Genomic DNA, 17036 nt, shown 5'->3' on the forward strand with positions numbered 1-17036 from the left:
AAATCTCACACTAGTGAATTAACAGAACTGAAAGGCTAGAACAAAAAGAAGCAAACTCACCCAGAAAGAGTAGACAGCAAGAAATAGTCAAACTGAGGGCTGAAATCAATAAAATAGAAACCAAGAAAACAATGCAAAGAATCAATGAGAGACAAAGAGTTGATTCTGTGAGAAATAAAACAAAATAGACAATTGAACACAGTAGGTGCCTAATCCATATTTATTCCCTGGGATTCTCAACAACACTTGGTTCCCCATGGGAGGAGGAGCCACCACCACTCAGAAGTACACAGAGTCCTCACTGTGGCTGTCCCCTTGGTCATCAAATTTCCGAATCTGGGCCTTGAGGTGCTTCAGTTTACCCTTCAGGTAGTGACAGCGAGCCTGCTTTTCCAGGAATCCAGGATCCTGGGGGAACAAGAGTTGAGGGAGTCCTCTTGGCACTCTACCCTGAGGCCCTCAAGATGTTCAGCTTTTTTTCTTTATAAACCTCAGCTTTCATTACACGATCCCAGTCTCAGGACAGGACCAGACAAAGCTGTGGCCCCAAGAGTCTCCACTCACCGCTCTCTTCTTCTCAAACTCTCTCCAGACACGAGCTGCCATGTGAGCCTCCTTCTGAAAGGACAAGGTGGGGAAGGGACTCAGGAGGGTGGAAAGAGAGGACAGGCTGAGGAAGCACAGACGCAGGGATCTGGGGACACTAGAGGTGTCAGCACTGACCTGGCTTCGTGGTGGGGGCAGTGACATTAGTAGGGCCTCCAGCTGTTGGAGTTTAGCCTGCGTGGCTCCCACGTCACGCTGGAGCTCAGAGAACTCTCCGTACTGATCCTGGAACACTGCGGCATAGCGACTTCGGTCCCTCGAGCTGCTCACTGGTGGGTACTTACTACCAGATTGGAAGGAGGTCAGTGTGAGTGGAAGGAAATCTGTCTTTTCACTTCATCATGGTAGCTGGTTTTTTTTTTGCCCATGCTGGGACCCCAACTCAAAAATGTCCTCATTGCCTAACTTGGTACAGACCCATCCTAGTTACCAGGCATTAAGAAGCAGGGAGGGAATACGAGCATGGCGACTCAGGAAGGAGGCTGAGGCAGGAGGTTCATGACTTTCAGAGGCTAATCTAGGATACAAAGCCACAATGGGGCACTCACAGCTCATAGTCAGGCACTGGGTTGGGGCAGAATCCCAGAGCTTTGGGAAGTTTCTTTGCTTGCACCTGAGTCCGGGGGCTTAGCTCATCTGCAAACACGATCTTCCGGGGCCTTGTGCAGAGTTCCCGAGGTCTGGGCTGGCACTGCGGCCCACGAGCGCAGGACACCAGCGTCTGCAAGGGCAGCGTGGAACGTTAAGAGGTGTCAAGAACTGGGGTACCCCTACCTGAGATCTCCAAGTGTGGCACTCACCCGGGGCTCGGGGCCGGTCGAGTGGGGCTGCAGGCACTCCCGGGCGGGCATGCGCGGGGCGGCTACGTTCTGGCGCCCCCCGGCGGCGGGGCGCGAATTGCAAGTAGTGTTGTGGCCTAAGCTTCTGGACCTAGGTCTGCAGGCGTCCAGAGAACCGGGTGGGCCGCGCCTGAAGGCGGGGCCTGCATGTATTTGCATACACGAGTGCGGTTGGCTGGCCGCGCAACCCAGACTCCACCCCTTAGCCGCAGACCCCGGAAGGGGGTGCTGAAGAAGTGCGAAGGCCTCACCACGCCTTTATTTGCATGAAGACACTAGGTTGGCTGCCGCGCGGCACCGACCCCGCCCCCGACTCTGAAGCCGGAAGGGCGCGATGCAGGGGATCCTGGGCGTTACGGGGACCCTCGGCGAGTCGAAGCAACCCCTGCGCCTACCGTCGCTGCCCGGGGCCACGTCCCCGCGGAATTCCCAGCCTCCGTCCACCTGTCGGTCTTTCGGGCCGTCTCTCTCGATGTCACCTGTCCCAGAGCCGCGGATCCGCGACTGGCTCTGCTGCCGAGAGGTAGCTGTGCAGGAACTTGTTGCGGATCCGCTGGCCAGGGCGGGGCTAAGACCGGTGGGCGGGGCCTGCAGAATGTTGACACCCCAATTTGAGTTAGCCCTCTAGGGGCGCTGTTTGGGCCTATTCTATTTTTTTGTTTTTTTTCAAAACAGGGTTTCTCTGTAGCTTTGGAGGTTGCCTTGACAACTGGCTCTGTAGACCAGGCTGGCCTCTAATTTACAGAGGTCTGCCTGCCTCTGCCTCCCGAGTGCTGGGATTAAAGGCATGTGCCACCAAAGCCCAGCCGGGCCTACTCAATTTATCAAATATATTGTTGGGGAAAATGGGTAGTTTTTACCAAATTGGCAGTTCTCTTAGTATTGTATTAAAAGACAAAAAAAAAAAAAAAAAAAAAGCAACTTAGTGGCATGGCTGTGTGCACATGCAGGGTCCAGCTCAGGTTGTTGGTTCTTCCTCTATTTCGTCTCATGTTTTGACTAATGCACCCTGTTTTGGCTAGGCTGGATGGTCAGAGAGCTCTGGGTAGATCTGCCTGTCTCTACTAGAACTGGGATCATAGGCTCATGCATCTCACCCCTGGCATTACTGAAGATTTGAGTCTAGGTATGCATGTAGTGGGATCTTGTCCCACCAATAGATTTAAGGTATCAGCTTTATGGTGTGGGGATATGATCCCTTATAAGGAAGAGAAGGGGACTCCCTCTGGCTCTTGGGTTGTGATCTGAGCATTCTGCATCTCCAGGAGAAGACTGCAACAGCTATTTATCTTCATTGTGTGTTCCCCAAATAAATATGTCATTCTTTATTTGGGCATCCGTAGATTTCCTTGCCCTGCTTCCACTTGGCATCCAATGTGGGGTTCAAATTCACAACCCACCACCCCACAACAAGCACTTTTACAAAGAGTCATTGCCCTATCCCTTACAAAAAAAAGTTTAAAAGCCGGGTGTGGTGGTGCATGCACTTCGGAGGCAGAGGCAGGCAGATCTTTGTTGGGGGCCAGCCTGGTCTACAAATCGAATTCCAGGATAGCCAGGAACCCAGTCTGGAAAAAAAAATGTTTAGACTTTTATCACGTTAATTAGGGGTGCGCAGGTATGTATGTGAGTGCAGCTGCCCAGAGGCTGGAGGTGTCAGATTCCCTGGAACTTGAGTTTCACTAAATATCTTTATTATTAGTTTTTCATTTGCCATTTTCCCCTTCTTACTGTATTTCATTTGTGTGTGTGCTCTCCTTCCACAATGTGTTCCGGAGTGGGACTCAGGTTGCTGGGCCTTGTAGCAAGTGCCTTTACTGGTTGAACTGTCTAACAAAACTTTGTTATTTTGGAGGACAGGATTAGGGCCCCACTATGTTGGCTGAGTTCAGGGTGGAAAGCATGCTGGCCGATACCACCCTGCAGCCCATGCATCCCATTCCACTAACTGAATGTGTGTGGTGTGATGGCTTTATTTCAGTCTGGGCATGATTCTGATAAACAAGATCATGCTGATGAACACAAAGCATACGACAATGAGCATGGCCCACAGCAGCCAGTTCACCGACTTCTGCGCATGCTGCTCCAGCCGCTCTGATTCCATCTTCAACTTCTCCAGGTTCTGGTCGGCCATCTTGAGAGAGTGTGACAGGGTCTATGAGAGAAGCGGGGACTGTGTCACAGGACTGAGACCAAGCATGACCTCTAGAGTGGCCTGTGCTCCTGGCCCTAGCTGATGCTGTGCTCTCTGCTGGGTATACCTCAGCCACTCCTCCTTGGGCTTTACCAAAACACCACTCCTAATGCCCCTCTTCTGCAAAACTTTATGTGCCCCAAGGCAGAGGCTGCAATGTTCCCACACCTGGTTGTCCTTCTTGATAACACTCTGGGCAGCCAGTGTGTTGGTCTTGAGGCTGCGTGCCAGGCCTAGCATCTCCTCTGCCAGCTTTTCCTGGAGGCCTTGGTGCCTCTGAAGGACGAGGTCAAGCTCAGATGCCGAATGCTTCTCATCTGCAGGTCTGGACCCATTGGCTCTGCTGACCCCACATGTAGTCGGTACCCAGGAATGACAGGTGGAAACATGGACACCCACATGGTGCCTTCCCAAGTATCCCAGGGCCCATGAAATCACTGGAAGTTCTGCTAGAGACTCAGTTTCCCTTGCTTTTTTTACATTTCAGAAACAGCAGCCCCAGAAATGCCTTCCAGGTAGGTCCTTGTAGCAGTACCCCAGGGACCCCAGCTTCATCCAGTCCCCCTCCTTTCCCCACCACTCAGTGGTCAACATACTCACATGCGCTTCCTCATGTCCATCTGAAGCTCTGGAAGCAGAAGAGGCCAAGGACAAAGGTTGGTTTTCTGTTCCCAACTCTTGCTATGTGCCAAGTCTGCTAGCCAGTGTGTAACTGTGCACCAGACTCATACTTCACGGATCTTCGCAGGGTCTCTGAAGAACATATTTCCTATCCCAAGGTCCCAGGTCCCACTCAGTGACCCTAGCACTGTGCTTGTTGCTGTCTCTCCTGGGGACACCTTTTTCTCAGCCTCCCTTCTAGCATGACTCAGTTGACCCTGGGTGATCTTTTCCAGGGCTACGAAAGACCAAGGGAGCCAGGCAGGCATGAGGACTGTGGGGCAGCAGAGATAGTCAAGTCCTGCCCAGCATGACTCACCTCCGGATGAGTCCTGTGGAGAAAAGGGAGCGGCATGAGGCTATGCACTTTGATGTCTTCCCTACTTCTCTCTCTCTCTCTGCTTTGAGATGAGCCATGTAAAATGCTCTGAAGGGCATTCCTTATTCTTTTGTAAAGAAACTCACCCAAATTCTGCTGGGGGGGGGCAACTCTGGGGCTTAACCAGACATGATCTATTCTTTTTGTTTGTTTGTTTGTTTTTTTGTTTTTCAGACAGGTTCCTTCTAGGCCCTGGCTGTCCTGGAACTCACTCTAGACCAGGCTGGTCTCAAACTCACACAGATAAGCCTATCTCTGCTTCCTGAGTGCTGGGATTAAAATTGTACGCCACCACCAGGGTCTATTCTTTCCATAAACCAAATTCCTATCCCTTTAGCAATGTCTTCAGCACAGTACCTTCTCTGGGGAAGCTTTGCTGTGGCCTTCTAGGATTTCTGGTACTGTGTTCAATCTCTGTCCCTGTACAGACTACTCTGTCTCTGTCCCCAGGGATGGTCCCAGAGACAAGGGAGGGAATCCTACCATGCCCAGTAGCTCACTCCGCATCTCACTGGTGTAGCGTGCCCGGGACTGCAAATGGACGGTCTTGGTGGCGGGCACCCGCTCCCTAGCTGTGGTGGGCACACGGCCAGGGGCCAGGAACTGGTTAGCTAGAGCCTTCTCAGAGGAGGAGGTCTGAGGAAACATGGGAAGGAGAAGATAAATGACTGGGGGCTGTGTCCAGGTCCTGTAGCCATGGGGGTCTGAATGAGGGCTGAGGGGTAGGAGGACAGGCTCACCAATTTCTCAGCCTGCAGCATGCCCTTTAGAAAGTCCACCTTGCGCGAGTACTCGCTGATGACTTCGGAGGCAGGTTTGCTGAAAGGCAGCAGAGGAAGTCAACCTGCCGCTGTGGCAAAGTCGGGGAAGGCGTCTCCGTGTCCCTCACTCACCTTGCTTGGGCTTTCAGGGCCTGCAGCATGTCTTCCAGGGCACCCACATACTGGGAGGGAAGATAGTTTGTCAGCCAGGCCAGGGCCCCAAGGCTTGTTTGCAAGAATAAGACCAGAAAGAGGGGAGGGACCAAGACAGAAAAGTAGTCATGGGTGGGGGCAGGGCTATAGTCGATTAAATGTGGACAGATAGTGGCCTATGCAATAGGGGAATGAGATCACGGAGAGAAGCCAGAACGTCAAGGGTCAATGCACCAAGGGAAGGAGCTACACTTGACATTACGGCGCCAACCGGAAGGGGCGTGGCTAGTGAGTTGGGTCATCTATCTCTAGGGCTCGAGGCCTCTGCGGCAACGTGGGAGTCCCTCACCTTCTCCAGACGCCACTCGTTTGGTTCCCGCTTTTCTGCCGCCATCGATTCACAGCGACACAGCAACCGCACCAGGTTCAACTCCAGCCGGGACGTCGCCAGCGGACGGTGACTAGCCCCTTCCGCCTGCGCCATCTTAGGAAAGGGCGGAAGTACCTGCGGGGGGGTCTTTCTTTTGGGCGGTCGTCCCGCCCCTTCGAGGCCCGCCCTAGTAGGCTTGGGACGGAAGTTGAGTTTCGTATCCAGCCTAGCCCCTGTGTTGTCGGTGTTTGTCCAATGGTAAATCGTTATCTTCCCAAGAGAACATCTTTTTAAAACGTAATTTTGTTGTTTGGCCTTTTGTCGTTTTTTGAGGCAGAATCTCTCTGTAGCCCAAACGGGCCGCCTATCACGCCTGTGGAGCATTGGTTGGCAGGACCGGAAAGGACGTTCTTCAGCTTCTGACCCATGCACAACGTTCCCTGGTCCCTGCGTTCCGTGTGCTCGCCACGCCTCCCCGCATTCCCTCTCTGGGCTCCACAGCCAGGTCAGGGCCTCTGTTTTCTCCGGGGCCAGCAGCCTTGACCCCCGACCCTGGCTTAATGACGTCAGGTGTGCGCCTACAGACAGGCTAGTTTGCAGTCCTAGCCGCCTGCCTCCAGTGCTCTGACCCAGCTGTTTCCATCCACAGCCCTGATCTTAACATTCTGTAGTAAAAATCATAGTCCATTTTATGAAAATGGAGCTCACCAGCGAAACACAATCAAGAGGCAATAAGCCCCTGTCTTCCCTACCTAACAGCAACACTAGCTTATCTTGAACTTAGTCTTCTAGGTGATTTTGCCACGGAGGATGAAGAATTTGGAGCGGAGACTATGCTAGATAGCAGAAGATTGTACCTCCCTGAAGGATTTAGCCAATAGGTAATCCAGGGGACAAGTATTTCTGCCCTTTTTTTTCTTTTTTAAATTTATTTATTAGGTATACGGTATTCTGCCTGCATGTGTGCCTGCAGGCCAGAAGAGGGACCAGATCTTATTACAGGTGCTTGTGACCCACCAGGTGGCTGCTGGAAATTGAACTCAGGACCTCTGGAAGAGCAGCTAGTGCTCTTAACTGCCGAGCTGTCTTCTTAGCCCCATCCAGCTTAGTCTATAAAGTGAGTTGCAGGACAGCCAGGACCACACAGAAACCCCTGTCTCAAAAACCATATAAATATATTTACATATGAATTTCTTCATATTAAAAATAAATATACATTCAAATCTTAAAACAAAATTATCAGATCCCCTGTCTGTATCTCTGTAGCTTTGGAACCAGTCCTGGCACTTATTCTGTAGACCAGGCTGGCCTCACACTCACAGACCCTCTTTTGAGGTCAAATGCCTGTGTGCACCATATTTTGTGCTTCCATTCATCTGTCACTATGTCCTGCATGGCTTTGGGACTGGGGTGAAATGCACCTAACCCTGAGAAGACTCATGTGTGGTTTCCTCAGGGGTCCTTTGGTTTTGCTATGTAGCCTTGCCTAGATCGAAACACATTATGTAGACCAGGCTGGCCTCAAACTCAGAGATCCATCTGCCTCTGCCTTCCAAGTTCTGAGATTATAGGTGTGCACCACCATGTACAATCCTTTGGTTTTTAATAAATAAGACTATCTTACAGTCTTAAATCTTTTTTAAAGGTCAGGTGTAGAGTGGTCTGGTCTTACAACCTCAACAGTGGATGGAGCCAGCCACCTCAAGTCAGAGCTGTCTCAAAAAAGATGAGGTGGAAAGCCACAGAGGAAGACACCACATTGACCTCTGAGCCACACATGAACACAGAGATAAATTAAAAAATTTGTAAACTACCAAGAGCAAGCTAACATTAGCCATTCCAACACAAAACCAGAAGGTAAGCAGCTGTCGTTGGCTGCTGCACTGCTCCCAGCAGACACCCCAGTCCCCAGCCTCAAAAACTGAAGCAAGAAGATTCCTTCCCACACCTACCTGAGCAAGTACAGAATGTCCTACTGGAGCAAACACGACCATTCATTTGCACGGAAGGCTGTGAATGGTTCGTACCCTGGCCAAACCTCCTTCCCAGCTAGATAAGCAGATCCTTTGCCTACTTTTCACAGGCAGCTTGGTGATGCCCTCCTTTGTGTACCTATGATGTACTAGCATGAGGTTCCATAAAAGGCTGAAACAGCCAGTTCTTTGTGTCAGGGTGCACTATGAAGCCCTGGAACTTGGTATGTATACCAGGCTGGCCTCAAACTCAAGTGTTAAGTTCTTCTGGCTCTGCCTCTGCCTCAGGAGTGTTGGTTTTAGTATGCCTAGCCTTTACTGTTTATTTTTTACATTCCAATCCCAGTTCCCCCTCCCTCCTCTCCTCCCACTTCCCCCACACCTCCCATCTACTTCTTAGAGAGGGCAAGGCCTCCTCTGGGAACTCTACTAAGTCTGTCCCATTGTCTCCTTGAGGCAGGACCAAGGCACCTCTCCACCCCTACACCCCTGTGTAGGCTGGGCAAGGTATCTCTCCATATAGAAGAATTCCACTAATTCAGTTTGTGCATTCGAGTTAGATCCTGGACCCACTGCCAGTGGCCTCATAAATTGCCCCAGGGGGACCTGTGTTGCCTATATTCAGAGGGTCTAGTTCCATCTTATGCAGGTTCCTCAGTTGTCACACCAGTGATCTCTCACTAGCTCAGGTCAGCTGATTCCATGGGTTTCCCCACGATGGTCTTGACTCCTTTGCTCATATTATTGCTACTTTCTCACTCTGATTGTACCCTAGGAGCTTGGCTCAATAGTTAGTGTGGATTTCTGCCTCTGTTTCCATCTGTTTCTGGAAGAGGGTTCTAGCTTCTCTGGAGTTTGGATTGTAGGCTGGGTATCTTTTGCTTTATGTCTGGTATTCACTTATGAGTGACATACTACATTTGTCTTCCCGGGTCTGGGTTACCTCACTCAGAATTTCCTTTTCTTCTTCTTCTCCTCCTCCTTCTTTGTTTAGTTCCATCCATTTGCCTGCAAATTTCAGGATGTTGTTGTTTCTTACTGCTGAGTAGTACTCCATTGTGTAAATGTACCACATTTTCTTTATCTATTCTTCAGTTGAGGGACATCTAGGTTGTTTCCAAGTTCTGGCTATTACAAAATTGTTGTTATGAACATAGTTGAGCAAATGTCCTTGTGGTGTGAGTGTGACTCCTTTGGTTATATGCTCAAAAGTGGTATTGCAGGGTCTTGAGGTAGGTTGATTCCTAATTTTCTGGGAAATTGCCACAGTGCCTGTACAAGTTTGCACCCCCGCACCAGCAGTGGAGGCGTGTTCCCCTTACTCCACATCTTCTCCAGCATAAGCTGTCATTGGTGTTTTTGATCTTAGCCATTCTGATCAGTGTATGATGGAATCTCAGAATTGTTTTGATTTGCTTTTCCCTGATAACTAAGGATGCTACACCTTAAGGGTCTTTTCAAGATTTGAGATTTTGTTGAGAATTCTCTGTTTAGATCTGTACTCTATTTTTAAATCAGTTTATCTGGTAGATTGATGTCTAGTTTCTTGAGTTCTTTGTATATTTTGGAGATCAGCCTTCTGTCAGATGTGGGATTGGTGAAGATCTTTTCCCATTCTATAGGCAGCCATTTTGTCTTGTTGACTGTGCCCTTTGCCTTACAGAAGCTTTTCAATTTCAGGAGGTCCCATTTATTAATTGTTGCTCTCAGTGTCTGTGTAATTGGTGTTCTATTTAGGAAGTGGTTTCCTGTGCTTATGAGTTTAAATGTATTTCCCACTTCCTCTTCTGTGAGGTTCAGTAAGGATGGATTTATATTGAGGTCTTTGATCTATTTGGACTTGAGTTTTGTGCATGGCAATAGATAAGGATCTATTTGCATTCCTCTACATGTTGACATCCAGCACCATTTGTTGAATAGGCTTTCTTTTTTCTATTTTGTATTTTCAGCTTCTTTGTCAAAAATAGGTGTTCATAGGTGTGTGGATTGATATCAGGGTCTTCAATTCGATTCCATTGGTCCACCTGTCTGTTTTTATGCAAATACCAGCCTGTTTTAATAATAGAGCTTGAAGTCAGAGATGGTGATGTCCTCAGATGATCCATTATTGTACAGTGTTGTTTTGGCTATCCTGGGATTTTTGTTTTTTCATATGAAGTTGAGTATTATTCTTCCAAAGTCTGTGAAAAATTGTGTTGGGATTTTGATGGGAATTGCTTGAATCTGTAGATTACTTTTGGTAGGACTGCCATTTTTACTATGTTGATCCTACCTATCCAAGAGCATGGGAGATCTTTCCTTTTCCTGATATCTTCTTTAATTTCTTTCCTTAAAGACATAAAGTTCTTGTCATATAGGTCTTTCACTTGTTTAGTTAGAGTTACCCAAAGATATTTAATGTTATTTGTGGCTATTGTAAAGGATGATGTTTCTCTGATGTCTTTCTCAGCCTAGTATATAGTAGGGCTACTGATTTTATTTTTGAGTTAATCTTGTATCCTGCCACACTACTGAATATGTCTTTCAGCTGTAGGAGTTCTCTGGTAGAATTTTTGGGGTCACTTATGTAGGCTATCATTTAATAGTGAGAATTTGACTTCTTCTTTCCCAATTATTATCCCCTTGGTCTCCTTTTGTTGTCCTACTGCTCTAGCTAGAATTTCGAGTACTATGTTGAATAGATATGGAGAGAGTGGACAGCCTTGTTCTTGATTTCAGTAGGATTGTTTTGAGTTTCTCTCCATTTAGTTTGATGTTGGTTTTGGCTTACTGTATATTGCCTCTATTATACTTAGGTATGTTCCTTGCATCCCTATTCTCTCCAAGACCTTGATCATGAAGGGATGCCAAATTTTGTCAAAGGCTTTTTCAGCATCTAGGGATGTGATCATGTGTTTGTTTATATGGTGGGTTGCACTGACAGATTTTTGCATGTTGAACCATCCCTGCATTTCTGGGATGACTCCTACTTGGTCATGGTGGAAGAGTTTTTGATGTGTTGAATTCAGTTTGCCAGTTTTTTTTTTTTTTTAATATTTTTGCATCATGAGGGAAATTGGTCTGTAATTCTCTTTCTTAGTTGTATCTTTGTGTTGTTTGGGTATCAGGGTAACTGTAGCGCTGTAAAGAGTTTGGCAATGTCCCTTCTGTTTCTATTGTGTGGAATAATTTGAGGAGTATTGGTATTAGTTCTTCTTTGAACATCTGGTAGAATTCTGCACTGAAACCATCTGTCCCTGGACTTTTTTTTTGGGGGGGTGGGAGACTATTGATAACTGTTTGTTTCTATTTCCTAGTGCTCTTGATTAAATTTTGGTATGTGGCACTTATCTAGAAAATTGTCCATTTCCTGAAGTTTTCCAATTTTTTGGAGTACAGGTTTTTGAAGTATGACTTGATGACTCTCTGGATTTCCTGACTGTCTGCTGTTATATCCCCCTTTTCATTTCTGATTATGTTAATTTGGATATCCTCTCTGTATTTTGGTTAGTTTTGATAAAGGCTTGTTTATTTTGTTGAATTTCTCACAGAATCAACTCTTTGTCTCTCACTGATTCTTTGCATTGTTTTCTTGGTTTCTATTTTATTGATTTCAGCCCTCAGTTTGACTATTTCTTGCTGTCTACTCTTTCAGGTGAGTTTGCTTCTTTTTGTTCTAGCCTTTCAGTTCTGTTAATTCACTAGTGTGAGATTTTTCTAACTTCTTTATGTAGGCATTTAGTGCTATGAACTTTCGTCTCAGCTCTGCTTCCATTGTGTCCCATAAGTTTGGGTATGTTGTGTGATCATTTTCATTAAATTTTAGGAAGTCTTTAATTTATTTCTTCTTTGACCCAGTTGACTCAGTTGATCATTGTTCAATTTCCATTTGTTTGTGAGTTTTCTGAAATTAATATTTCTATTGAATTCTAACTTTAAGCTGTGGTGATCCAATAGGCTACAGGGGTTTATTCCAATTTTTTGTATCTGTTGAGGTTTGCTTTGTTACCAAGTATGTAGTCTATTTTTAGAGAAAGGTCCATAAGGTGCTGAGAACGTGTATTCTCTTGTATTTGGGTGGATGTCTGTCAAGTCAATTTGAATCATAAAATCTATTAGTTCCCTTATCTCTCTGTTAAGCATCTGTCTGGCAGATCTGCCCAGTGGTGAGAGTGGGGTGTTGAAGTCTCCTACTATTAGTGTGCAGGGTTTAATTTGTGATTTAAGTTTTAGTAGTTTCTTTTATAAATGCTAGAGCCCTTCTGTTTGTGGCACAAATGTTCAGAATTGAGATTTCCTCTTGATGGATTTTTCCTGTGATGAATATGAAATGTCCTTTATCTTTTTTGATTGACTTTAGTTTGAAGTCTATTTTGTTAGATATTAGGATAGCTACACCAGCTTGTTTCTTGGGTACATTTTGATTGGAAAATTTTTTCTCAACCCTTTACTCTGTAATGCCTGTCTTTGAGGTTGAGTTGTGTTTTCTGTATGCAGAAGAATGATGGATTCTTTTTCCTATCCAATTTATTAGCCTCTGTCTTAAAAAATTTTTTTTTTGAGACATGGTTTCTTTGTATTGTTTTGGAGCCTGTCCTTGAACTAGCTCTGTAGACCAAACTGCCCTTGAACTCACAGAGATCTGCTTGCCTCTGCCTCCCAAGTGCTGGGATTAAAGGCATGTGCCTCAGTCTTTTTATAGGTAAGTTGAAACCATTTATATTAATGGTTATTAATGATCAGTGACTGCTAGTTCCTGTTGTTTTTGTTTTTGTTGTTGGTGATGGCATTGTGTGTTCAATTGCCTTCTTTGGGGTTTAGTGCTGTAAGCTCATCTATTTTCTGTGTTCTTGTTGATGTAGGTGACTTCCTTAGGTTGGCATTTGCCTTCTAGTACTTTACATAGGGCTGGGTTTGTGGTTAGGTATTGTTTAAATTTAGTTTTATCATGGAATATCTTGTTTTCTCCATCAATAGTTATTGAAAGCTTTGCTCTATATAGTAGTCTGGGCTGGCATCTCTGTTCCCTTAGTGTCTGCATAACATCTGTCCAGGACCTTCTGGCTTTTATTGTTTCCATTGAGAAGTCAGGTGTAATTCTGATAGGTCTGCTTTTATATGTTACCTGGCTTTTCTCCTTTGCAGCTCTTAATATTCTTTCTTTATTCTGTATGTTTAGTGTTTTATTATGTGGTGAGAGAACTTTTTTTTTTTTTTTGGTCCAGACTATTTGGTGTCACGTAAACTTCTTGTACTCTCATAGGCTTGCCCTTTTTTAGGTTGGAAAGTTTTCTTCTATGATTTTGTTAAATATATTTTCTGTGCCTTTGGGCTGGATTTCTATACCTATTATTCTTAGGTTTGATCTTTTCATGGTGTCCCAGATTTCCTGCATGTTTTGTGTTAAGGATTGTTGGAATTAACATTTTCTTTGACTGGTGAATCTATTTCCTCTATCATATCTTCAATGCCTGAAATTCTCTCTTTTTTGTATGTTGTTTATGTTTGAATTTGTGGTTCATGATCACTTACCCAGATTTTCCATTTTCAGAATTCCCTCAGTTTGTATTTTCTTTATTGCCTCTATTTCAGATTTCAAGTCTTCAATCATTTCCTTCAGTTGTTTGATTGCTTATTCTTGGTTTTCTTTAAGGGATTTATCAATTTCTTCCAATTTTTTGGCTTCTCCATTTCTTTGAGGTAATTTTTTTTCCCTCTTTAAGGGCATCAATCATCCTCATAACGTTATTTTTAATGTTGTTTCCTTCTGTTTCATCTGTGTTGGTGTTGTAGCACCAAGCAAGTTTCTAGTGCTGCTGCTGTAATGCTCTTTATATGTTGAGAGTGTTTTTACCTTGTCGTCTACGCCTCTCTTCCTCTGATCAGTATAGGTGGAGCTTGTGCTTCAGGGAGTCTCTTTCTCCAATTGGTATAGTTGGGGGCTATGGCTCTATTGACCACTCCTTCAGGTGCAAGCAGAGCCGAACCTCCAGTGATTGTTCCTCCTGGTAGAAGTGGACCCAAGGCTCAGTTGATCACTTCTCAAGGTGCAGGTGATTGTTCCTCTAGTGTAGATAGGGCTGAGGGTCCAGTGGTCACTGCAGCAGTGGGATATCTAAAACCAAGAAATGGCAGTGGATGCTGGCTGGGACACAGGCGCTCTTTCCCAAAGAAACTTCCAAAAGCTTCTGGAAGCCACTGCTAGGAGCTGTAGCTGTCCTCACTCCCGGCAGTCAATCCCCGTTCCTAGTTCAGTGGCTCGGGCCTACCTCTGATGCTGCTCCAGGGGCCTGAGCCTTAGTTCTCTCTGTGATGCTGTTCCTGGGCCTGAAACTCAAGCCTTCTTGAGGCTGCTCCTGGGTGGTGGCTAGGGCTCTTTCTGAGACTGCTGGCAATTTCTTTTTAGTGGGTAATGTGCATAGATAATCATGATTGGCTTTTTATTTTGAGACTTGGCTCAAATGTATCTGTCCTGTTTTTTTTTTTTTTTTTTTTTTTTTTTTTTTTGACTTACTGAATAAGCAGTGTTCTGCCTGCATGTATGCTTGCAGGCCAGAAAAGGGCACCAGATCTCATTACAGATGGTTATAAGCCACAATGTGGGTGAGGGGAATTGAACTCAGGACCTCTGGAAGAGCAACCAATCCTCTTAACCTCTAAACCATCTCTCTAGCTCCTGTCCTGGTTAGTTTTATGTCAACTTAACACAAGCTGGTGTTTAGAGAGGGAGCAGGAGACCTCAATTTTAATTATGTCTTGGTAAGATGAAGTCATAGGCAGGTCTATCTATGGGCATTTCATTTTCATTTTTTATTTATTTTTTCTTATTTTACATATCTATTCTAGTTCCCTCTCCCTCTCTCCCATGCCCCCCATCCATCCTCCCATCCTACCTCCACCCCCCCCACTCCACAGGGAGGGTGATGCTATGGGCATTTTCTTAACTAGTAATTGGTGGGGACAGCTCAGTTCATGGTGAGTGGTTCCATCCTTGGGCTGGTGGTCCTGAGTGCTGTAAGAAAGTAGGCTGAGTGCCAGGTCCCAGCGAGATCTGCCTATCAGTGCAGAAACCTTTGGGGAACTTCCGGGAGCGGCTCTGAACACACAAGATCTGCCTATCCACGCAGGACCACCCTTACTTTCTACCTGCCTGGTCTCTGACCCCCACCGCTGATCCTCTACTGGAGTTCTGGGCCCCTCCCAGAGATCTGCCTGTGGGACCACTCTGAGTTCCTGCCTGCAGGATCCTTGACCCCCATCGCAGGGACTCTGCTAAAGAGGCCTCAGCTGCAGTGTCAGGCCCAGGCTAGATTTGCCTATAGGCACAAGGAACATCCTGAGTCCCAGCCTTAGGGATCTTTGACCCCATGGCCAGTCTTCTGCTGGAGCCTGAAGGCTGACCCCCATCGCTAGGCCCCTGCCTGTGGAGAGACCTCCTAGAGAGCTTGAACCACTCAGAGCTACAGACATCGAACCTCTGACCCACCTAAGCACCAGGGAAGTACCATAGAGAGAGGGAGAGACCCCACCAACACCTACTAGAATAAGCTATGGGAAGACGGCAATACAAGAAAACACCTAACAACAGAAAGACAAGCACGACACCACCAAAATCTAGGGAATCTACACCAACTAGACTGGAACACAACAAAGCAGATGGAGCAGAAGGGAACGACTTAAAAATTACCGTCATAAAAATGATACAGGCCCTCAAAGAAGATGTGAGAAAATCCCTTAAAGAAATGGAAGAAAAACAAACAAAAAAGTGGAAGAAATGAACAAATTTCTTAAGGAAAGTAAAGAAAGTATAGAAAGCCAAGAAAAAACAATTATGCAGGTGAAGGAAATGGTTCAAGACTTGAAAACTGAAATAGAGAAAATAAAGACAACACAAACTGAAGGAATGCTGGAAATAGAAAAACTGGGCAAACGATCGGGAACTACAGACACAAGCATAACCAACAGAATTCAAGAGATGGAAGAGAGAATCTCAGGCGTGGAAGATAAACTAGAGAAAATAGATTCATCAACCAAAGAAAATCGTAAATCCAACAAATACTTAACACAAAACATCCAGGAAATGTGGGACACATGAAAAGGCCAAACCAAAGAATAATAGGCACAGAGAAAGGCGAAGAAGCCAAGCTCAAGGTGAAGAAAATATATTCAACAAAATCATTGAGGAAAAATTTTCCCAATCTGAGGAAGGACATGCTCATAAAAGTACAAGAAGCATACCGAACACCAAATAGACTGGACCAAAGAAAAAAGACCCCTGGACACATAATAATCAAAACACCTAGCATACGGAATAAAGAAAAAAAGCACATGGGAAGTGGGGGGGGCATTGAATGGAGAGAGAAGTAGGAGAAAGAGAAGGGGAGGAGAGGAAAGCCCGTGCGACTTAAGATTGAGTCAGGGTAGGAATAGAAGACAGGAGAGAGGGAGAGAGAAAGAGAGAGAACATAAAAGAGGGAGCCATTATTGGTTGGAAGAGAAAACTGAACCTAAAGAAAGGTCTAGAGACCTACAAGACTGCTGCCAACTAACAATTTGAGCAACCATGGAAAGGCTACCATAAATGCCCTTCCTGGACAGTGAGATCAACAACTAACTTGTCCACCATCATGGAGCGAAACAGAAGCAAACACCCATACCTAAACACTGAGTTGAACTAGAATCCAGATGCAGAGAGAGAGGACAAGACCAGGTTACAGAAACACATAGGGACAGCTGACCTGAACAAGGAGGAGCTAACAGGCCACCAGACTGATAGCTGGGAATCCAGCATGGGACTGACTCAGACCCCCTGAACATGGGTCTCAGCTAGAAGGACTGGGTGGTCTAAGGGACCTCAGACAGTGGAACCAGGATGTATTCCTCATGCACAAAAGGACCTTGCGGACACATTCCCCATGGAGGGATAACTGCCTTAACCTAGAGACAGGAGAGAAGTCCTAGTCCCTACTTCAAATGACCTGACAGATCTACATGACCCCACCTGGATGGCATTGCCCTACATGTGGAATTGGGGTGGGGGGATGGGAGGGTGGTCAGGGTGCATGTGAGGGGGCAGAGTGGGTAAGAGGGAGGGAGAGGGAACTGGGATGGACATGTAAAGT

General features: G+C 46.1%; 2 protein-coding genes across 2 annotated transcripts; both read right to left on the reverse strand.

Annotated features, from left to right (window-relative positions):
* Positions 1-203: 203 nt before the first annotated feature.
* Positions 204-1977, reverse strand: Ocel1 (occludin/ELL domain containing 1). Its single transcript, XM_051178166.1, has 5 exons — positions 1407-1977; positions 1155-1327; positions 724-889; positions 565-618; positions 204-408 (listed from the first exon to the last, which is right to left on the reverse strand). The coding sequence occupies exons 1-5, from the start codon at positions 1602-1604 to the stop codon at positions 280-282; spliced, it is 720 nt and encodes a 239-aa protein (XP_051034123.1). The 5' UTR covers positions 1605-1977; the 3' UTR covers positions 204-279.
* Positions 1978-3328: 1351 nt separating this feature from the next.
* On the reverse strand, positions 3329-6098 carry Use1 (unconventional SNARE in the ER 1). Its single transcript, XM_051178167.1, has 8 exons — positions 5942-6098; positions 5572-5621; positions 5419-5497; positions 5162-5314; positions 4619-4631; positions 4240-4267; positions 3808-3979; positions 3329-3600 (listed from the first exon to the last, which is right to left on the reverse strand). Exons 1-8 carry the CDS (start codon positions 6074-6076, stop codon positions 3418-3420), a joined length of 813 nt encoding a protein of 270 aa, XP_051034124.1. The 5' UTR covers positions 6077-6098; the 3' UTR covers positions 3329-3417.
* Between the last annotated feature and the right edge of the window lie 10938 nt (positions 6099-17036).

The sequence above is a fragment of the Phodopus roborovskii genome, unplaced genomic scaffold (assembly GCF_943737965.1).
Source record: "Phodopus roborovskii unplaced genomic scaffold, PHOROB, whole genome shotgun sequence".
NCBI classification, from domain to species: domain Eukaryota; kingdom Metazoa; phylum Chordata; class Mammalia; order Rodentia; family Cricetidae; genus Phodopus; species Phodopus roborovskii.